Source organism: Prinia subflava, chromosome 19, assembly GCF_021018805.1.
Source record: "Prinia subflava isolate CZ2003 ecotype Zambia chromosome 19, Cam_Psub_1.2, whole genome shotgun sequence".
NCBI lineage: Eukaryota > Metazoa > Chordata > Aves > Passeriformes > Cisticolidae > Prinia > Prinia subflava.
In genome coordinates, this window is record NC_086265.1 from 6,717,841 (window position 1) to 6,739,956 (window position 22,116).

Below are 22,116 nucleotides of genomic sequence, written 5' to 3' on the forward strand. Positions count from 1 at the left end.
TGGAAAAGCCGCCGCCTCTCCCCGGGCCCGGCGGCCCCGCCGCCGCCTCGGAGCGCCGGGGCTGGGCCAGGCTGTGCCCGGGGGGCCGCGGGGGCAGCGCGGGGCGGCAGCACCGGGGGGCACCGGGCGGGCCCGCGCTCGGCGGCGGCGGCAGCGCCCGGCCGGCGGCGGAGGGAGATCCGCGCTGCACCGGCCCGCCCGCCCCTTCCCGGCGCAGGCAGCGCCACGTCTCGGGCAGGAGCCGGCGCCGGGCGGGCGGCCCCAGGTCTGCGGGGCGCTGGCCGGGATGGGGGGAGCGGGGGCGGCTCGGGGGGGGCCGGGGGCCGCTTCGGGCCGCGGGGCGCTCGGGGCTGCCGGGCAGCGAGGAACGGCCCGGCCCGGCCCGGCTCTGCGGCCCCGGGCCTCCCGCTGCCTCTGCCGGCGCCCAGGGACGTGCCCGGCCCGGGACCCCGCGGCCGTGTCTGCCGGTGCTTCCACGGTCTGTGACCGGGACCGTGTCGTCCTGGTTATTTAAGTAAACTCTGTGACTTTCGTACAGCTCTTTACCTGTGGGGTTATTGATATGTTCCCGCGGCGTGCCTGAATCTGTGTGTGTGTGTGTGTGTGTGTGTGTGTGTGTGTGTGTGTCTGCTTGTGCGCAACACAGGGATACGAAAGGACTCTGAGGCCAAAATACCGTTTAATATTGGGAATGAGTTGTACAGGAGAAAGCCATTCTTAATCATTGATCATTTCAACGTGTTTTATGGCAAGGACAACGAACCATTTCGTATTGGCTGGATTCTGACAAGGTGTAAGGAGACAAAATCTTGCTTCTCTTTTGTCTGTAATTCCTCTTGGTGACCTGTCATGTAGCATCTATTTGCTTTACAGAGGCAGTTCTAGGAGTTTTACTGAAAGTTTTATTATACTGAAAACCTTTAAAAATTAGTAACAAATCACAATGAAGGCATTCATTTTTTTGTTTGGTGGAGGTTTCCTGTTTAGAAAGGTGCTGCAGGTCTCCAGCTCCTTCACAGCTCATCTCTTTGGGTCACCCACATAACCGTGTTTGCCTGTGTGCCCTGAGCTGTTTGCTGCTTCAGGAACATTTTGGGGGTGATAGAGGGATTGCAGGGTGACCAGGGCAGTGTGGCACAGCAGCAGTTACACAAGTGCTCTCTGGAGATACGGAAGGAATGTTCAAAATGTTTGTGTTCATGTAAAAATGCAGTCAAAATATTCCTGATTTGACATTCTCCAACACAACACCACTTGCCTCCCCTTCTTTCCCCTAGAGGCTAGATCTGAATATCTGAGGAATCATTTGCAAATTCTATAAACTGTGATTGGAAATCCTTTTCTTGGCTGGTGAGAGGAGAAGGCAGTGTTGAGCTGCAGTCCTGGCCGCGTTCTGACTGCCAGCTTGTGCTGTAATGAGTAGTTCAGAGTCTGTACAGTGATTCATACTTGTTATTCTGCAGACAAGTAAACAGTAATGATGTAATTCAGTTTTAAAAAAAGTTAAATCTGAATTCCATACTTAATTTTAGCAAAAGATATTGAAACTTGTTCCTTTAAATGCAATATATGGTATGTTTCCATATATGTACTGTAGTTTTCAGAGGAGGATATTACTGTGATGCTGGCTTTCTTCTTAAAGCAGAGGCCAAGGAGATCTTTCCATTAAAAGGGACAATGATTTTAAATCAGCTGTGCTGATAACAAATATTATCTGTTGCATCATTCTGCAGGATATCAGTGCTACTAAAATAGTGAACATAAACAGATCACTTTTTATCCCCAAATCTGGATACTTGGTCGTATTTCATTGTCTCTGTTGTTACTGCATGTCCTGGTTCTGTCTGTGGGCACTACTTTATTTTTAACTCATATTTTCAGAGCTCTAGTAAATGTTTGTAAATTCACTCTGTTTTGTTTCTAGAGGATGCAGCTCCTTGGTGATTATGACTTTGGCTGCGAGCTGATGTGGCGTTAGCAGCTGCCTGCTGCACACCAACAGCTCTACAGCTCAGAACTGTGCTCCTGTGTCACTTCTTGATGCTGTTGTTGCTGATGGAGAGAAACAGGACTTGGTAGCTCACTTGGTGGCAAATCGTTCAGAAGAAGAACTTTCCAGGGATCTGGATCATTTTTACCATGGACTCCTCATCTGTCCAGCAGGATGTTCACTTGGAGAGCAGAAGCAGTAATGGGACTCCCAGCAGCTGTGAAGAACTTTTGGATTGTAAAGCCAAGTCACAGCTAGTTACTAGAGATGACATTAACAGTAAGTTATTTAATATGCATCAAATAATTTCCCAGTCTTACCCAGGCTTCTATATAATCGTCTGTGTTATTGTTCAGCTGGAGTTTTCCCTTGAGGTCAGGAATTTCTTGTACAGCAGTTTTAAGCAAGTTTGGTGAAGTCTATAGCTCTGTTTGTATGTAAAACTGTTTTTTTCAGCTGTAGAACTTATTCATTTGAAAGCAAAACCAAACTATTAACTTAAATACTATCAGCTGTCAGGTGAGTATTTGTTGTTCAGGGTGTCAGTCTATCTTTAGATAATGTTTCCAAGAGTGTACACCTGAAACTATCTAGAATGATCACTTCTGAAATGACTGTTCCAGAGTAAGCTTGTGAGTGGAGTGCTTTATTCTGGCAGAAGAAATCTTCTTAATAAATTAGATCACTTAGGCAAAATCCAAATCATCAAGCACTGCTCCCCTTTATGAAAGAGAGATGCTGGCATGTACTCTCCAATTTATCTCAAGGTAACTTTCATACGTAGACAAGCTCTGTAATAAAATAATCATGGAGCTGTTTACGAGGAACTATTTAGAATCCATTATCTGAGGAGATTAGAGAATCAGACTTGAGCTGGAAGGGAGCTGTGTGTGTTATCTAGTCCAGGCTGCTGCATTGAGCACACCTAGTTCTGGAGCAAGATCAGGTTGCTCAGGGCCTCGTCCTGTTGAATTCTCAAAGTGTCTGTAGAGGGAAGTTCAGCAGCGTCCCTCTGCCCATTCCAGTATTTAACTGCATTTATTTATTGTGAAGGTATTTTCCCTGCACTGAATTGAAATCTCTGTGTTTCCCTGGCAGGAGTGTGAGGATTTGTTGGTGTATCAGGATGTGGGGCTGCCTGGGTGGAGAGGTGTGTACACTGTGGCTGTGTAGGTACACAAAACCACAGTGGCTCCTTGTGTAAAAGGAGGTGACGTGATGAGGTTGGGGCCATCTGGTGCCACAGGTTTGTCACCTTGTCACAGGCAGAGAGGAGGCCCTGACACTTTATTTGCTTTTCTTAGGCTGCCCTCAGAGTGGCAGAGTGTAGTTAGGTGATGATTCATTCATCTTTTATGGAGCAGGAGATCACATGTTCCTATCATCCCCTGTGTTGGACAATTGAATTGTGGCTTACAGATAGATAGTGTGTGTTTCTACTGTTTTTATTCTAATTGCATCTCCTTGCCCATTGTTCTAAAAAGACTGCAGCTGTATTGACACTATTGCCTTTAAATTACTTTAGTTCAAGGAGCGTTTGGATTTTTAGTGTCTCCTGGCCTCAGGAAGTTGCCAGGAAACCATTCCTCCAGAATTTTGCTCCAGCATCCCTTTGGTAAATGTATACCACTCACTGTTGTGAAGAAAAAATATGAATCAAGTATAAACCTGATGCAGTTTCTGAGATGGGTAGAAACAATATTTCTGAATGTCTTTTTATTTTTGGCTTCTTGTGGCTATTCTTAGCATTGACACCTGTTTTAGATTCGGTTTTGCCAATATTCAGTTTTAAGATGTTAGTCATTAAAAAGCAGTCTTTCCCTCTGTCCTCCTTTACATCCTTGTTGAACCCACCCCTTCCATCATGCCTGCAGCTGTTTTTGTGACATGATGATCTAAATCAGAGAAGTGATTAAGGCTAAATGGCTGAAATATTGTCTGCATGACAGATAAGATACTCAAAATTATTTTGATTCAAATCTTAGAGCTGATGTGTTTTGGCAACCTAAGTCTGAAAACTTTATATTTGTACCCACAATCTAATCTGGAAGCTTTATATTTCTACCCAAATTCAGTTTCCTCTGTGCTGGTTCACACTGAGATGGCTTGGGGGAAGATGCACTGCAGAGGTGGGAACTTGATTTTTGCCCTTGCAAATACTTTGTGATCATAAATGTGAAATGTTTTCCACCATCTTTAGGAAACAAAAAAAGAGTAAATCTTGCATATTATTCCAGTGAGTTCCTGTTATTTAAGTAATAATGTGATGTAGGAATGAACAGAAAGGCAGTGGCTGTTTCAGTGCTCTGCTCATTTGAGATCTATAGTAATTAATTTAAAGTTAGAGACACAGTTTTTTTGCAACAGCAGGTTCATAAATTAGTTGTCCCCAATGTGTGAGAAATCCAGAGTATAAACCTGTGAAATGTTTATCTGGTTTTGAGTATGCATTTTTTCCTGCTGGAAAAGAAAATTACTAGTAAATGGGGATAAAATTGGTGTTGAAGTGGTTCTTGAATTACATTTTAATTGGTAGGTTTATTATTTTGATACATATGAGCTTTGTTACTGTACTTTTGATGAAGATATCCTATTTGAAAAAATGTAAGGTCAGTTTAAAATTGAGAAACTGCTTGAGCCAGGCTGGAAATCGGGATGGTGGATGCTTCCTCCCCAGTGCCCTGCTGCACATCAAAGAGCTGAATCATTCAGCACAGGCCTGCAGCTGCTGAGGCTCACTCCTAGCAGACTCCCCTCAGAGTTCCTTACACTCAGTGTTTCGTGCTTCTAAACCTAACAAGATTTAAAAACCTCTGTGAAGTTTTGAAGATATTTTATATGATGACTTTTGAGGTCCTGCTTGAGGGCAACATAGTAAAGCAAATGAAAAGTACTTGTTCTGTTTTTTCAAAGTAAAGAATCAAAATCCTCTCTGAAATGTCTCCTGGCAGTTGCTGTCAGGAGCAGTTTCCATATTCACACAATGTAAAGACAGCAGCGCTGGCATTGTGTTTGGGTGGAGCTGTGAAGATGAACAGGGTGGTTTGAAGTGTAGTTCAGCAAAACTTTCTTTTCCAGCTACCAGTAATAACATCAACGAAGTGCCAAATGAAGAGGGAAGTCTGGAGATAAACAGCACAGTGGATGCCTGCCAGAATGGGCCAGAGTCGCTCTGCCCCGACTCTCCTGTGTCTTTTGATCCTACCAGCAGTGAGCAGGGTGAAGAGTCATCCCCAGGTGTGACTGGTTTCCATGACAGCCTAAGGAAGTCTCAGGGAACTAGTGCTGAGGGCATAGCTCTTAGAAAAGAAGCTTTGCAGTCTCTCAAACTAAGTCTTCCCATGCAAGAAACTGAATTGTGTAAGCATCTGTTTATGGTGGTGCCCCTGCTTTCTCTTGCTGCATAAAGCTTTTTACTCTGAGCCTGGCTCTGGACTCCTGTAACATCATTTAAGCTTGAACTAAACTTCATTTTTGCAGTAAACCTTTACTTAGAACTACAATTCATTTTCTTTCAGTAAACCACCCTCTGCTGCAGCTAAGGCATGTGCCTTACCATTTAAAACTGGCTCTTCGTTGGAGGGGAATTCGTGCTTTCTGGGGCTGAAGCTATTGTAATCTTCTTGATTATTAGGAGTAACAGGTGACATTAAAAAAAAAGAACAGCAGAATCAGTTGATTTTAAGCTATGAAAAAAAGAAAGAAGAGCAATGAAGGGGGAAGAAGGGAAAGCCTTTATATTAAGGTGTCTAAAAGTCTTACTACGGGAAAGGTTTAATGTGAGTTAATAAAAGGTAAGAAAATGTATCTAGGGAACAATTTTCCACTACTTGTAGGGAATGAATGGACTGTGTAGGTCTTGCTCAGTTTTATAATTTTAGTACAGTCAGAAATGCAGGACAGGTGAGATTAAATGACAGCAATATTTTTTTTCTTGCTGTATAATCTCTACACACAACTGTAGCATTTGCAAACTGAGCAGTGGAAGTCCACAGGCTTTATCAGTGCTTACACAAGGATATATTTGAAGAGGGTCATTTGAGGTGCATGCCAGTGGGCTTTCCTTTTGTTCCTTGCTTAAGCATGAAGCATGTTGCTGATGGTAGAAGGGGCCTTTACCTTTTGCATCCCTTTTGCCTGTGATGGAGTTTTCTGTTTGACTGTGAAGATACCTTTCCCTTACAGGCTCAGTAGAGTCTTCACTGCCACTGGAAAATGAAGAACAGATCAGGCTTCAGGCAAGAAGGCGTCTGGAAGAACAGCTCAAACAATACCGAGTGAAGAGACACCAGGAAAGAGTGAGTACCACACAACACATCTTCTAGACTGTGTTTTGTTGAGAAGCTTGAAAATGTTACAATTTCTGTGCCCTGAATTAAAACATTCAGTAGTTTTCTCAAATGAGATAAAGCATTTATTCTTCTTCTGGACAGGCGAAATTTGATTCTATTACCTTATCAGTAATGTACCATTTTGTGCTACTTAAAATAGGGGAGGAAAAATCAGACACCAAACTTAAAGTAACTTAAATGTTCAATTTTGCCTATATTTTTCAGACTCCTGTATTTTGGAGTTTCACATGAACATTTTCAACATCTATGTATTGAAGCTTGATAGGGTTGATTGCTGATATAATTAACCTTATGAAAGGACATATGTTTAATATCAGTGTAAAAGTGTAGAGCTTCATCTCTTAAGTTACAGCAAAATAAGTCTTTGATGCTATTTCAAAGTGAACATTCTGGAATTTATTGTTGACTCTTTGCTTCTTTTAGTCGAGTCAGTCTACATCCAAAAGCCGTCCCTCCAGCACCCTGGATCCTGAGCTGATGTTAAATCCAGAAATCCTGCCACGAGCCAGCACTGTAGCCATGACAAAGGAATACTCCTTTTTGCGGACCAGCGTCCCCAGGGGGCCAAAGCTGGGCAGCCTGGGACTCCCAGCATCCTCGAAAGAAAGAAGAAGCTCAAAATCTAAAGCCAGCAAGATCCGATCCTTGGCTGACTACAGAACTGAAGATTCAGATGCTGGAAATGCTGCTGGGAATTCTGTGGCTGCTGACTTACCTGGAGGAGCTCTGACCCAAAGCAGAAGTGGTCCCACATCAGTTGTTTCTGAGATCAGTCTGCCCTCTGATGTGGATGATCGAGTAGAGAATTCCTCCTTGGCAGGAGACAGCATTTCAGAGATTGATGGGAGTGAAGTGGGAATGAGGCTGGATGGAAATGAGAGCGACAGCTCTACCTACAGCAGCGTGTCAGGGAAAGGGCTGTACAGCAGGGTACAGAACGCAGAGGGCAAGCAGGATACTCCATATACAATAAATGGCCAGAAGATACATCCTGAGGCAATGGGGCAATTTCCCTCCATCAGTGAGGTGCTGCAGGCTGCGGCAGTGGAGCATCAGGCCCAAGAGCAAGACATTAATGGAGAGGTACGGAGCAGGAGAGACAGTATTTCTAGCAGGTAAGAATGATCTGTTGTTAGTTAATGATATTTTCTTGCAATAGACAGCCTGTTACTTTTCCCTCTAACTTTAGATCCAGTTTTAACTTACACTGTGATTGATTCTGTTAGTAGCTTACAAATTCTAAAAGAATCTTTTCATGTGAGTACCTATTTACTAAGTATATCTTTAGAGAAAGATATTTTTGCCACTGGCTTTGTTAAATGTACTGCAAACAGTTGTTTCTGTCTGTATAGAAGGACTTCATTCACTGAATCACTCACGAGCCTTGGTCTATAAAGTCTGAAAGTGTAGACTTGTCTGCCTCAATGATATTTAGTATTGTCCTTTTCCTAATCCATGCACGTACCTTTCAGACCTCACATAGTTAAGAAATGCCAGAAGTCTTGTCCTAGATATCTTATCCTCTTCAGCCCTTTGAGAATGAGATTCAGTCTGCCAAGCTTATGTGTAGATGACAGGTTTTAAACTGATTTAGAAAGCAAGTGCATGACTGCTGAAGCCCTTAACAATGTGTGCTTTTTATCAGTTGGCTGCAGATGCATGTTTTGTATGTCCTACTTCTGAAATTACTTCCCTTCTTGCTTTGTTGGAATAAAGGGTCATGCCCAGAGATGTTGCGGGGTACAATCAGTTGTTGATGATTATTCTGGCTTAGGTTTATTTCTTATGGTAATGAGGAAGATCTTTTTCTCCAGACACCTTGTCTGTACAGCAAAGAATCAGCATAAGGAATCCCTTATGCCAAAGACCAGTTCTTCCTTCTTTTGCAGCAGCTGTTGGTATTTCTCAGGCACATGAAAGCAGACAGTTACAAGAATAATTGTGGAGGTTTTGTGATCCCATCATGTCCAGCTGTCTGCTTAAAATGGGATCTGTAAATACAGAATATGACGAAGTCAATGATTGCACTTCTGTAAAATAACAAATGTATGGTGCCACACTGGATTCTAGTTGCTGCAAGTACAGGAAAGTAAAGTATAAAACCTTAGCATGAATGTAAGTTCTTTCTGTTTTTAACAGAGGTTGTTACACTGTTCTGGATCTATTATAAGGCCAGAAAAAATGTCCCATGGTCTAAGCCACACCGAGTCTGAGCACCTCTTAATTTCAGAGTCACTTTTCCTCAAGGAGACGAGTGTTGTGTTCTAACCCTCTAACTGTGCTTGTGCTGTCTCCAGTGTTTCCATGGAAAGCTCCATCGCAGGAACTCACGATGAGGTGCTGCAGGTTATGAAGGAGAAGATGAGACTTGAAGGGCAACTAGAAGCACTCTCACTAGAAGCTAATCAGGTAGAAAATGAATTTGGGATTCTCTAGTCAGCAAATCAAAATAATAATTAATTTTCAAGAGCTTCTTGCTCATTACTTACAGAATTGTGTTTTGTAAAAACATGGTTGAATAAGGTAAAAAAAAAGGGGGGGGGGTTGTATGTTTTGTTTTTAAAGTCAGAAGAGAGACAATATAGTACTTCAAATAGAAAGCATTCTTCCTTAAAGTGTGGAAATGTGTGTTTTATGAAAAATCCTGATGTGGTTACTGACATACAGTGCTCTATGGCTTGTATGTCCTTTCATCTATTTTCTTTGACTATTTGAAAAACCTGTTAGATGATGTGTTGGTTTAAAAAGAATTTTTTACAAGTGGTCTTTTCCTTATCAAAGCCATTTTGCTGGGCATCTTTTTTAGTTGGCCATTAATATATTTTCTCATGAGACTCCTGTATTTTGATTTTCTGGACACACTCAGGCTCTCAAAGAGAAGACTGAGCTACAAGCCCAACTTGCAGCTTTGAACATGAAGCTTCAGGCACAGATGGAGCACAGCCAGAGCAGCCAGCAGAAGCAGGAATCCCTGAGCTCAGAAGTGGCCACATTAAAGCAGTCGTGCTGGGATCTGGAACGAGCCATGGCTGACCTGCAAAATGCCTTGGAAGCAAAGAATGCCAGCTTGGCTTCTTCAAACAATGATCTGCAGTTAGCAGAGGAGCAGTACCAGAGGCTCTTGCAGAAGGTTGAAGATATGCAAAAAAATGTTCTCACCAGAGACAGTACAGGTGGGATGATGTAAATGTCAGTCTTTAAAATTTGTTGTTCCATAAATCATTTTTTTTTCAACTTGATTCTGAAGTCCAGGAAGAAGAAATTTAAATTTGTGTTTATTTGATATCATACTAATAAAATAGTCTGAATTTTAAGATCTTTGTTTTTGATGTTGTGTTACAAAAGTGTCACACTCTGCAAGCTGCCACTGCCAGCCTTGGGAGGAAGGCATAAATATTTAGTCCAGACAGTGGCCTAGTTGTTTTTTTGGAAAATTGTGCAAATACTGATTTGTAATGGTGACTCTATGTGCCAGGACACCTACTTCCTGATGTTTAGTTAGTTCATATTTTCTGCCTCTAAGGAGCTGTGAATGCTTATGAAAGTGATTCATTTAGTTTAATTTTATTCTGTTTATGACCTAGTACTTTGGATTTTAGCACTTTGGCAGGAAAAGCCAATCTTTATAAAATTAGGCATATGTGCCTTTGTTCAACAATAAATGAAAAATAGAAATAACTATGAATATAGCAGTAATCCTTGAAAAAGTGTGCATAAAAATAGCACAATGGGGTGTGTTAGCAAATTCTTTATATTTTGTTTTTCTAGTTCATGACCTGCGACAGCAGTTGGCTTCCTTGCAGACCCAGCTTCAGAAGGTGCAGCTGGAACGGACCACGCTCACCAACAGGCTGAAGGCATCTGAAACAGAAATCACATCTCTCCAAAATGTGAGGCAGTGGTACCAGCAGCAGCTGGTGCTGGCACAGGAGGCCCGTGTCAGGCTGCAGAGTGAGATGGCCAATATACAGGTATTGTGATTTATTGCATGTGGGAGAACTGAAAATCTCTTCTTTTTTGTCACTTTTATCCCCTGGACAACCCAGTGGCCTTCTACAATGGCCTGAGTGCACCAGTGCCATGAAAGTGTAACTGAAATAAGGCACACACAAGTTTCAACTGGTTTGTTTTTTTTTTTTTCAGAAACTCTAAAATTCTATTGGTATTAATCTGTGATTCTTTCCTTCCTTTAGGCTGGGCAAATGACTCAAGCAGGGATGTTGGAACATCTCAAACTAGAGAATGTAGCCCTGTCTCAGCAGCTGACTGAAACCCAGCACAGGTCCATTAAAGAAAAGGAACGTATTGCAGCACAACTACAAAATATTGAGGTATGGCTGTAGGTGGTTTTTGTGAGTTATGTCATAGAATTCTTATGAATTGGTTCAAATCCTGCATTATAAAAGCAGTAAATATTTCAGAGCAAATAAATTTGTGTGGCATTATGAACAGTAAGAGAGAACAAGGCCACACATTTCCCATCTGAAGGTGATATTTGCATTTTCAGTTCTGGTATTTGTTTTTAATTGGACTTTGAAGGCAAATGTAAATGTTGTCTTTTGCCTATCCATGAACTTGTTCAAGAGGAAACTTAATTGGAAGTTAATCTAAATCAGTAATGTGCTTTTTAAAGTGTGTGAAATTACTCAGTAATCAGGTTTGTCCTTCCTTCCCTCCAGTATGAAAAGTTGGGTAAAATCTGAAGTGCAGTACAGTCACTTCCAAAGCTTTTATAACCTTAAATTCCCCTGATTCTCAGTGACATTGCTGCTTCTGAGTCTCAAAGGAGAGTAAAGCAGCAGGTTAGTGGAAGCACCCCATCTGCAGTGTTACTGAGAGCTTGTGTAAATGACAGGACAGTTTCCTGAGCAGCTGCAGTGTCCAGGGAATCCCTTCTGGTTTAGAATTTTTCCGAACAGCTTAATTTTAATAAAGATTCTTTTTCTTCATGTGTTGCTCATCAACTGAGAAAGGACAAGGTGTTATGTAATAGGAATTCAGATTGTCACAAGTGTGCAAGACTTTCACTATTACTCTAAGATATTTTAAGTATAGGAATGAGTGACTTTAGTAAAGGCATGCAGGTCTGTTAGGCAGACATCAGAATTATTTTGTTTTTCCTCTACAAATTTTCTTGATAATTTACTTTTCCTATATGTTTTGTTTTGTTTTGTTTTTCCCATTCCTTCCCCTCCACTGAAACTGTAGAAGTTGATTCCATGCTTTTTCTATGCAGGCTGACATGTTAGATCAAGAAGCTGCCTTCATGCAGATCCAGGAGGCTAAAACCATGGTGGAGGAAGACTTGCAGAGAAAACTAGAGGAGTTTGAGGATGAGAAAGAACAGCTCCAGAAAATGGCTGATTCTGCAGCAACACTGGAGCAAGAATTGGAACAGGTAGACTGCTTTACATCAACTTCCCAGGAATTCCAAGGGAAACACTTGTCTGGCAGAAAAAGCAGTAGTAAATAGACACTGAGCTCTAAACTTCTTTTTGAAATCTGAAAGATTGCTGTAAAAATGAAGTGCATATTAAAGTCATTCTTTTTCAGGTGAAAAGGCCTTTTTTCTGACCATGTCAGTAATAATACTTTCTAAAAATTTTGTAACTCCTGTCTTGCCAGATGCTGGGATTTTTTAGTGAATTCAGTGTATGATTATTGTAAGTATAAACAAGAACCACAGATCCATGTTCAGAGTTGTTAGCAGTCAGGATATCATTACATTCATTTTCACTTACAGAGCCCTGCTTTAACCTTGTAACCTTATGTAGGCTGCATGTCAAGGGCTGCAGTGACAGGGAGTGTGTGAAAGCTCAGTGCTGTATTCCATGTAATGAATACATAATTAATACTGGTGTTGTTAATAATGCTGAATTTACCTGAATTTACTGTGGATGTATTTTTCAAAGAAAAACTTTTGAATACCATGATTATTATGAATATTTTGGGTTTGTCATTCTGGTCATTGCTTAGCCTGTAAGAATGAACAGATGCTGCTCAAGGCAGTCGATGCAATTAACAGAGCAAATAGGAGTGGGCTAGGAAAGAAAAAAATATATTCACCTTCTGCTATTTTCTCCTACAGTCTAAAATATTAATTATAATACTTGATTTTGATTAGAGCGCTTTTGCAAAGATAACCTTTTCTTGTGTCTTAATTTAATCTTAAAATATTTCCTGTCAGGTCAAGTTGACTTTGCATCAGCGAGATCTGCAGCTTGAATCCTTGCAGCAAGAGCATCTCGACCTGATGAAGCAATTGACACTAACCCAAGAGACACTGCACACCAAGGAGCAGTCCCTGGATGACCTGCAGACACAGTATGATGAACTGAAGGCCAGGCTAGAAGAGTTCCAGAGTGATGCTGCTTCTAAAGATGACACAATCCAGTACTTGCAGAACGAGAAGATTGTGTTGGAAGTCGCTCTGCAGGCAGCAAAAGCAAGTAAAGAGCAACTTGATGAAGGAGCAACACGCCTTGGAGAAGATACAGAAGTAACATCAGAAATCTTGGAGCAGCTGAAGCAAGAAATGGCAGTCAAGTCAAGCCAGGTAATGATCTTTCTGAAATCTCACCAGTTTTAAAACACAATAATTTGGAGTACAGGTCACAGTTGGGAAGTCATTTTTAACGTGCTTTTTCTTTGGCGCTGTGTGCCAAACATCTTTCCTGTGCAGTAATTTGGCTCCCAGTGTGGTGACCTGGTAAAAATGTATTTCTGTATAAAATGTTGTGTTGTCTAACCATTGAGATGCTGAGTCAGAAACAGCATCCCTGCTAGATTAGGCAATTGTTACAAATCAGACAGACATGCTCACTGAAGAAATCAGGTATAATATGACATTTGGCACATAAAACAGTGTTTGCTTTTTCCCCCTCTGGCAGGTGGAAAATCTGCAACAAGAAAATGCCAGCCTCAAAAAACAGCTTCAAAAAGTAAAGGAACAGTTCCTGCAGCAGAAGGTAAGCAAAAGCAAAGAAATTTCAGAGACTTAAACCTAAGGGAAACACTTCTTTTTACAGTCAAGGTGTGTATTTCTGGGGAGGTTATGAGGATATCTAAATCTGGTTTTTGTATCACAGAACTTTGTGACATTAAAATACAGAAACTGTGTAACTTACAGTTGAATTTCTGTCTGCAGCTAATGTAAAAGCTGATCCACCAACCAATTCATGCTTTGATAGGGCTTTGGGGAGTTTGCCAAGTGATCCACCATAGAAAATCTCTTTGGTTTGTTGATTAGGTTTGCTTTTCCAAAAGCACTTGTAAATCCTCAAGTGTTGTCATTTCCATGCAGCATTGAAAAATCATAGTTCAGTAATCAGATGGTAAATAAGTGCTTTTTATTCTGAATGTACACAGTTGTGAAACAGTAATTTGAAATGGATATGTCATTAGTGTTGCTCATATATGTGTCTTATTTATAAGGTGACACCATTAATTTGCTGCTTGATTGCTTATTAACCTAACATCAAAGTTAGTTTTAGCTTATTATGTTTAAGTTTGAGAAGGCTGTTTAAACTGTCAGTCACAGTTAAGCCCTCTTCTCATGGCAAAAGTTACTAATTGTGTGCATGGGATGGTTATTTTTTTTACAATTAATTTGGTTTTTAAAAATGGTACATAATAAATGTAGTTTCCATAAAGAATATGAAGAAAAGTATCCCTTACTGCAGAGAACACTGAGGTGTTTCATTTATTAAAACTGCTAATATGAACTATTATTTGATATCTGAGCTTACATAAAAGCCTTTGAACCAAGTAAATATCTTACAGGAGGTGATGCTGGTTTGTATGACACCCCCACCCCCTCAAACTAAAAGAATATCAATAAATACTCTCTAGTAAATCAGTCAAAAATTTTCAAAGCTGAAACAGAGGTGACATTGTCCTCTTGAATCCCTTGTGTGCCAGGTCATGGTGGAAGCTTACCGGAGAGATGCGAGTTCCAAGGACCAGCTCATCAGTGAGCTGAAAGCCACAAAGAAGCGGCTGGACTCGGAGCTGAAGGAGATCAAACGAGAGCTGCTGAAAACCCAAGTGGAAAAACGCTCACTGGAGTCTGAGCATTCAAAACTGCAGAAGGAACTGTCTCAAGTTCACCAGCAGATGGTGGAGATAGAAAATCACCTGCAGTCAGTGCAGAAGGAACGAGATGATATGGAAACACGCCTACAGGTAGGGGAGGTGTAATGCTTTGGAGAGTGTTACATGCAGGATACACTGCTGTTCCTGTTAACCTTGGAAATAAACAGAATGACCACCTGCAAGTTAATGTTCTTGGCTATATATTTAAAATAGTCTAGACATTTCAGCATATACCTACCAAAATTCTGTAAATGCACGACTGCTTACTAACATCTCGTGTAAGTATGTGGGGAGAAGCACTACAGGAGTGGTAGAAAACTCACGTGGAAGCAGTTTCCTTGGTCCTAAAGTGAACTCCACCTGAGAACAAAATCCAAACACAGTTCATATGTGTTAACAGTGGTGGCCTCAGAGGGAAGAGTTAAAGGAGAAATAAAAGGGATAGAGAATATGGAGAACTGGAGAGCAATTTATATATAGAGATGGAAGTAATTTTGAAATTCCATGATTTTTCTTTTCTGATCAAACACACACAGCAAATATGCTTTTATTCCCATGCTCATGGGTCTTCTTTTCTTTCCTGTTAAGTCCTTGCAGTTTGATAAGGAACAAATGGAATCTCTTGCTGAGGCAAATCAGGCATTAAAACAACAAGTAGAACAAATGCAAGAAGAAGCAAAAAAGTAAGTGTTGTTCCAGCAGAGACAAAAGAACTACAGCATTTGGTTTTCATATTTGACTTTCAGATGCTGGGTTTTGTTGAGTAATGTGAAAAATTAATCTTGTAGTCCTATTTGTCAAGCAGCCTTTGTCTTTACCTGGTGTTTTCTTTTCCTTTCACACCAGGGCCATTACAGAGCAGAAACAGAAAATGAAGCGTCTCGGGTCTGACCTGACGAGTGCTCAGAAAGAGATGAAAGCAAAACACAAAGCCTATGAGAATGCAGTCAGCATCCTCAGTCGGAGGCTGCAGGAATCTCTTACTGCAAAGGAATCTGCTGAGGCAGAGCTGAGCAAACTAAAGGCACAAATTACTGATGGTGGGAATGACCAGATTGCTCAGGTATGCAGATGTCCTTTGACATTGTACAAAGACAGAGCTGTAAGTCTTGAAACACCATTTCACCCTGAAGTGATGAAAATATTTGGAAAATAAAGCTAGATAAGAACATGGTGTCAGGTTCTGAGCACTGAGAACTTCTTTAGCTATATATGAGAGAGGTGATTTGGCAAGCTAGATTTACTGATGAAATTTTTATTGTTGGTTTGTTTTTTTGGTGGAATTTTTTAATCTTTTTTTTTAAAAGTTAGTATCTGAAGATTTTCTAAGATTGTAGTTCTTACTGCTTTTTCCTCATTGACAGCTAAAAGTTTTCAAGGTAGCCATAGCTTATTTATATATGTTAGGCCTGTAATAAGAAAATTAATTTACTGAGGGGAGCTCCAATTTCTTGAACCAATGGAGCAAGGTATCAAATACACCAACAGCAGCAGCTGGAAAAGCTCTGAGCACGACTTTTAAACACTAACACCTCATTTCATGTTTGCTAGAGAAGCAGGCTTTTTAACCAAAGCAGAAGTGACTCCTGAAGATGAGTGATGCACTAATCACGTGTGACCCCTTTGTCTTTAGGAGAAGATTCAAGCTCTGAAGACAGAACTGCGAGCTGTGAGCAGCAGTAAGCTGATGCTGGAAAAAGAGCTGCAAGAAGTGATTTCACTGACCAGCCAGGAGCTTGAAGAATACAGAGAGAAAGTGCTGGAACTTGAGGATGAGGTGATTGCTTGAATTTGCTTGGTAGATGGGCATATGACAGTAAAAAGTGCCTGAGAGACAGGGAAAAATTTTAGTACCAAAATTTTATTCCAGCAGTGAAGAAAATCAGAATTGTGGGTAGGAAACATCATGTCAGTGGTACTTGCAAATTTTGTTGCTTTGTGCTGCTTTTTTGTGGTTTCATGAATCATTGTCCTATAGGGAAAGAGGATATGAGAGAGGAATGGTTCCTGTATTTGATACCAGCTGTGTCTGGTCATGAGGCAGTGAGGATACATGAATCATTAGCTTTTGGAACTACTGGGAGTCATGGATCCCCAGTGATACTGAGGGCCAGGTGATGGTGTTCAATTGTAGAGTGGCACAAAAAAATTATATATATCAACTACTCGGGATCTGCACCTGACCAGGACTCCTGGATTCTTCTTTCTAGCAAGCATTTTAGTCTTCCAACAGGAAAAAATACCAAAGTGAACTTATTTTTTAATGTTCATTAAAAAAAAAAAGAAAAGAAAATCCCACTCTGGAAAAACAAGACACTTAATGAGTTGAACTCATTTTTTTTGTGATAGTAGCCTGAGGCTGGTTTGGTTACTTTTGTTTGATTTGTGTTTTTCTTTGACTATAGCTTCAGGAATCTAGAGGCTTCAGGAAGAAGATAAAACGTTTAGAAGAAATTAATAAGAAGTTGGCCCTTGAACTGGAACATGAACGGGGCAAACTTACAGGTCTCAGCCAGTCCAACGCCGCTTTGCGGGAGCACAATAACATCCTCGAAACAGCATTAGCAAAAAGAGAGGCAGACCTGGTGCAACTGAATCTACAGGTATTTCACTTTGGGATGTAATGACTTCAGAAGGAATTGGCTCATATGATACAAAGTTGGTGCATTTTCTCCAGTTCTGGGTTCCTTGTGTGTTGCATAACAGCATCGATATGGGGATTGAACAAGAGGTTAGAAATGGGCCTTGGCACTAAACAGATTTTTATTTAGAAAGAAAATTAATAAGATTGCACCAAAATATTTGCAATAGTGAAAGTGTAGGTGGTTGGAACATACAAAATCCATATGTGTTACTGAGATAAATAATTTTTATTCCAACAGTAATACATTCATGTGGAGGTAGGCAATGACTACCATTTAGCCATAGCTACTTGTAAGGTTGAAGATGCTGTGTGGAAAGAGTGATCAGTGAACAGCAGAGTCTTTCTGCAGTCCCTGCATTGGCTTGTGTTTATATTTCCTCTGCTTCCAGTGAGCCCACACAAAACGTGCATTTGTTTTTGTGATGTGTTACAGGTTCAGGCAGTCCTAAAGCGGAAAGAGGAAGAGGATCAGCAAATGCAACAACTTATTCAAGCTTTACAGGCTTCCCTAGAGAAGGAAAAGTTAAAAGTTAAAGACCTTCAGAAGCAGGTAATGGCTCAGCTTTTATTTACTTACAAAGTAATTTAAAGGTGTTTTAAAAGTACCTTGAAATTAAATTTTGTAACATACTGCTTCCTGCAGTCATGATGGCCTGTGGCTGAAAGATCAGTTGATACCTTCTCTGTTGTGCCCTGTGTTAAGCTCCCTTTATGACTCACCTGCAGAGACAAAGTCCAAGTGCATCTTTTTGTGCTGGTAGGAAGCAGCAGCCAAAGCAGACGCAGCCCACAACAGGCGACACCACCGGGCAGCCATGCTGGAGCTCAGTGAGATCAAGAAGGAGCTCCACGCCAAGGAGCTGCTGGTCCAGGCCCTGCAGGCTGAGGTGGACAAGCTGCAGTAAGTAAATGGCTCAAAAAGAACAGCAATTAAAACAAATCCTCTGAAAAAGCCATTCATTAGGGAACTTATGTGTTTGCCCCTTTGGGGTGGATTATGTTGAATAGTAGCAGAACCTGACCATGAGATGCTTGTTTGGACTCTGAGCAAATACCTGGATTTTTCTCTCTTTATAATTCATTTAGACCTGAGGTACACTGTTTTTAGGTACCTGAGACTGTTTTTAGGGTTCATTATCTGATTTTTTTTCACTTTCAACACACACTTCTATTTCACATTGCTAGTAAGGAGTAACACTTATATATATCATCTTATTCTTCTCCTTTATATCCCTGAGGAACTACATAGAGGATTAATTTGATTATTGACTGTGTTCCACAATGGTTTAAAATTCAGTTTCCTCATACATAAAATTTTTTCGTAAATTACAGGAAATTATCAGACCTTCATGAAAATGGATATAAGCTTAACCCTATTCCTCCAAAAACAAAGCAAAAAGACAGGGTTTTGTTTGGGTTTTTTTGCTGCATAATCTGTTGTTTATAATTGGACTATTACCAGTGCTCAAGAATTTTGTAAATTTTTTTTCAATATTTAATATTTATACATCTCTTTCATAAAATCTTGTTGCGATCTAACTTTTGCTCTATGAATGTGTTGGCAAAGCCCTCAGTCAAAGCTGCAGTTAACCAGGTTCCTTGGTCGTGTCATTTATAGTTAACTGGCTAACCCAGAGAAGTTCTTGTTTTAAAGAACAGATTGAGTAACTGCTGTGTCTGTTAATCTTCCTGTGCAGGGCAGAGGATGAAAAACATTCCCAGGAGGTATCTCACTTTCAGCAAGAGCTGGCAGAAGCCAGATCTCAGCTCCAAGTTCTGCAGAAGAACCTGGATGACAAACTTAGTGAACAGCCTCTAGTAAGCCAAGAGGTAAAAAGTGAACACTTACCGTGTTTGTCTGTATTTCTATTGCATTGCATTACTTTGTCTTTAATCCAGCATATTTAATAAAGTTTTGCTAGGTTTTCTTAAGAAGGTTTTCTTGAGACATAAGATTGCATTTCAGATTTTGTGGTTGATTTTGTGGATCATTCCAATGATTTTTTTCCCCTGGTAGGTGGAGGACCTGAAGTGGGAAGTAGAACGAAAAGAAAGAGAAATTGAGACACTTAAGCAGCAGCTGGACATGACTGAACAGCGCAGCCACAAGGAGTTAGAAGGGATACAAGTTGTCTTGCAGGTATTTAATCAAGACAGTTCTGATGGATTGGAATTTAGATTGCTGTAGGGGGAATCATTAAAATAATATTTTTATTTTTTAAAAAGCATACTTACACTTTTTTTCTGAATTTTTATTTTGACTGTGCTGTTACCTTTGTATTTCTTCATTATGCCATTTCTTCATTATGCCATCAACATAGGCTACTGACTTTGTTTTAACCTAACCTCTGATTTTCTGCCATAGCAGATTTGTTTCAAACAGCAGTGTTGTGTGTTGATTTTTTCTTCTCATTTCCTTTGGAAACTCGAAAGATTTATTAAAACTTTAGTTGGCTGGAATTTTTATGCTGTTTCTCTACATCACACTGATTCTCTCCCCATTTAGAACATCAAGACTGAGTTGGAAATGGTGAGGGAAGACCTGTCAGTGACTCAGAAGGATAAGTTCATGCTGCAGGCTAAAGTGACTGAACTGAAGAACAGCATGAAGTCACTGCTGCAGCAAAACCAGCAGCTGAAGTTGGACCTGAAGCATGGCAAGATGAAGAAGGTATTTAAATAGCAAGAACATGTTGTAAAGCGAAGGAAAATGTTCTGCTAATGCTCTTAAATAAGCTAACATGAATGTGCCAGTCATTTCTGCTGTGTAGTGCAGATGTGCACCAGTAGTGTGATGTGAGACTTTCTAGGTGGGAAAAATGATACTGATGGAATAACTTAATTGTGTTGTGACTCTCCATTTTTTCCCTTCACCAGAGGAAAGAACTGAAAGGCGAGAATAACTCTTCCAATCCTGTGACTCCAGTCAAGATTCCTGATTGTCCAGTGCCTGCTGCCTTGCTGGAAGAACTGCTGAAACCAACAGCTGTGAGCAAGGAGCCTCTAAAGAATCTGAACAGCTGTCTCCGGCAATTGAAGTATGGCCTGTTTTAAACATCAAAGAATCTTAAAAATGTTTTCAGGAAACCAGCTGCCACCACAAGGAAAAAAGGATTTGTAAAATTAATTCTTTATTGGGACTATATTTAGGACAGTGGGATGTTCTGTCATTGTAAGTGCTTGCTTATATGGTCATTACCATAGTGAAAGAAGACTTTACAAATAAACAAAATGTCCATACTAAATTGTACACAGCAGAAAAAATCAGAAACAGCTATCAATATTTTTTGAATTAAGTATATTTGTTTGCTCTTAAAGAAGACAGCTTCTAAGCTTCTTGTAGATTTCTTTCTCTTGTATACAGCTATATCTTAGGTAGTCTTGGGGTAGGTATCAAGAATCAGAAAAGTAATTTTTTGGTCTTGCATTGAGCTGTTAGTTTTCTGCTTGCTAATTTTTGCTTTTTTTTGTTCTCACTATATTAAAAGGCAAGAAATGGACAGTCTTCAGCGGCAGATGGAGGAACACACCATTACAGTGCATGAGTCAATGTCTTCATGGACTCAGATTGAGGGCAAGTTAATGGACCTTACTTCTACAAGTCCTACAGCTGCATCAGACCAGCAGGAGCCTCCTGCTGCAAATGAAGAGAATTCTAGTGTTAGTGACAAGGAAGCTTTGACACTATAACCTCCTCATCAGTTGTCTTTCTTCCTATTGCTTTAAGTATATAAACAAATCTTTATAAAAATTATTTATTTCCTTTTTTTTAAATAGTGTTCAGAGTTGTGCTTTTGCCTGTAGAAGCAAAGGGCACTGATTTTGAGAAACTGATGGAATAATAAATGCAGAATGTGCTATTCTAAGGGTTTGTTTGAACCTTGCCATAACAATTCTGTCATGTCGGGTACTGCCAAGTGGTGAATCGAGCTCATTTGAGGGTTTAGTAAGAGATTCAGATAAAGGTTCAAAATGAGGTCAAGAGGAGCATCTGTTTTCAAGTATGTAATTGTTCAGTCTGGGTGAGTTTGTTAAGGAATTACTGTTAATTATGTAACATCTACGTTTTCTTGTTTGGGTTTTTTTTTTAATTTGTGGGAGTAGGATATATTTTTTCCCCCATCTTGGGTTGTAGCCAAACTACAGAGAAAAGTAAGTTGTTCTCATGTTCAGCCATTAGCAGTGGTTGAGAACTGAATATGCTGAGTATTCTCTTGTCCCTCCTATAATCTCTTATTCTTGAAATTCAGATTATAGATATCTGTATTTGAAGGAAAAGAAGTTATTGTAAGCCATTTTGAAGATGACCTTTGACCTACAGCAGAAGAAACAAGACTGTAAAGAGAAGCAGTACAAAGCAGTTGGTATCTTTGGCAGATTTGCCTGGGATGTTTGCTGAGGTTTTTCTCTTAAAGTCACGGGCCAGTAGTGAGCTTTGCTTCACTGCACAAACACTTTGCACCTTTTTATTTCAAGTTTTGAAGTAGGCACCCATTAAAAAGTATGCGTGTAATATATATATATATATATATATATATATATGAAAACAATCATAATTTTCTGACTTTGAATGTCTGGTTTACTATGCTTATATACTGTAAGTTAAGGCTACAATGAGGGGTTTTGTTACTGTCATTGTTTTAATGTTATGTGTAAGTTTGCTCTTCTTTGACATACTGTACAAATGGCTTAGGGAAATGAGCCCCTAAAGCAAGAGCTTTTAGAAATGTAATTATTTTTACTTTAAAAGACATACTTATAATGCCTATAAAATTATTATTTTTAATAGCTTTATCTTCTCCCACACACTTCCTCTATTTTTTGCACTCTCTGTTCCAAGGTGTCCACCGTGAATGGAGGTGTTGGTGCTGTGGCAGCCTCTGCAGAGCACCTTGACTAAGTTATTTTTAAAGCAGCTCACTTTAGTTTCCTTCAGCTTTGGTCCTGTTGCTCCATGTGGCTCATAGTGCAGTGATAAGCCAGCCCTCTCCTCAATCTAAAATTCAGAGTTGGGGTATTTGGAAGATTTAGTGGCA

At 40.3% G+C, this 22,116-nt stretch overlaps 1 protein-coding gene across 3 annotated transcripts; it reads left to right on the forward strand.

The window, feature by feature from the left end:
* Positions 1-18: 18 nt before the first annotated feature.
* GOLGA3 (golgin A3) lies at positions 19-21,613 on the forward strand. 3 transcript variants are annotated; one of them, XM_063416419.1, is made up of 25 exons: positions 19-265; positions 647-793; positions 1,925-2,269; positions 5,069-5,350; positions 6,176-6,288; positions 6,766-7,457; positions 8,640-8,751; positions 9,209-9,515; positions 10,111-10,313; positions 10,536-10,673; positions 11,579-11,740; positions 12,530-12,898; positions 13,233-13,310; positions 14,263-14,526; positions 15,025-15,119; positions 15,283-15,499; positions 16,070-16,213; positions 16,842-17,039; positions 17,514-17,630; positions 17,842-17,981; positions 18,778-18,910; positions 19,098-19,220; positions 19,587-19,751; positions 19,958-20,118; positions 20,569-21,613. In XM_063416419.1, the coding sequence occupies exons 3-25, from the start codon at positions 2,140-2,142 to the stop codon at positions 20,768-20,770; spliced, it is 4,545 nt and encodes a 1,514-aa protein (XP_063272489.1). In that variant the 5' UTR covers positions 19-265; positions 647-793; positions 1,925-2,139; the 3' UTR covers positions 20,771-21,613. The 3 variants fall into 3 exon arrangements, with proteins under 3 accessions (XP_063272489.1, XP_063272488.1, XP_063272490.1); XM_063416418.1 differs by lacking the exon at positions 647-793; XM_063416420.1 differs by lacking the exon at positions 647-793 and having other exon boundaries at positions 20-265; positions 5,069-5,227.
* The last annotated feature ends 503 nt before the right edge of the window (positions 21,614-22,116 follow it).

What these genes read in the sequence shown, in the direction of transcription:
- GOLGA3 (XM_063416419.1), top strand. Translation starts at nt 2,140, where the DNA reads ATGGACTCCTCATCTGTCCAGCAGGATGTTCACTTGGAGAGCAGAAGC. An exon ending in AGCCTCTAGTAAGCCAAGAG is followed by an intron (nt 18,911 to 19,097) that starts GTAAAAAGTGAA and finishes TTCCCCTGGTAG; the next exon opens with GTGGAGGACCTGAAGTGGGA. An exon ending in GGATACAAGTTGTCTTGCAG is followed by an intron (nt 19,221 to 19,586) that starts GTATTTAATCAA and finishes CTCCCCATTTAG; the next exon opens with AACATCAAGACTGAGTTGGA.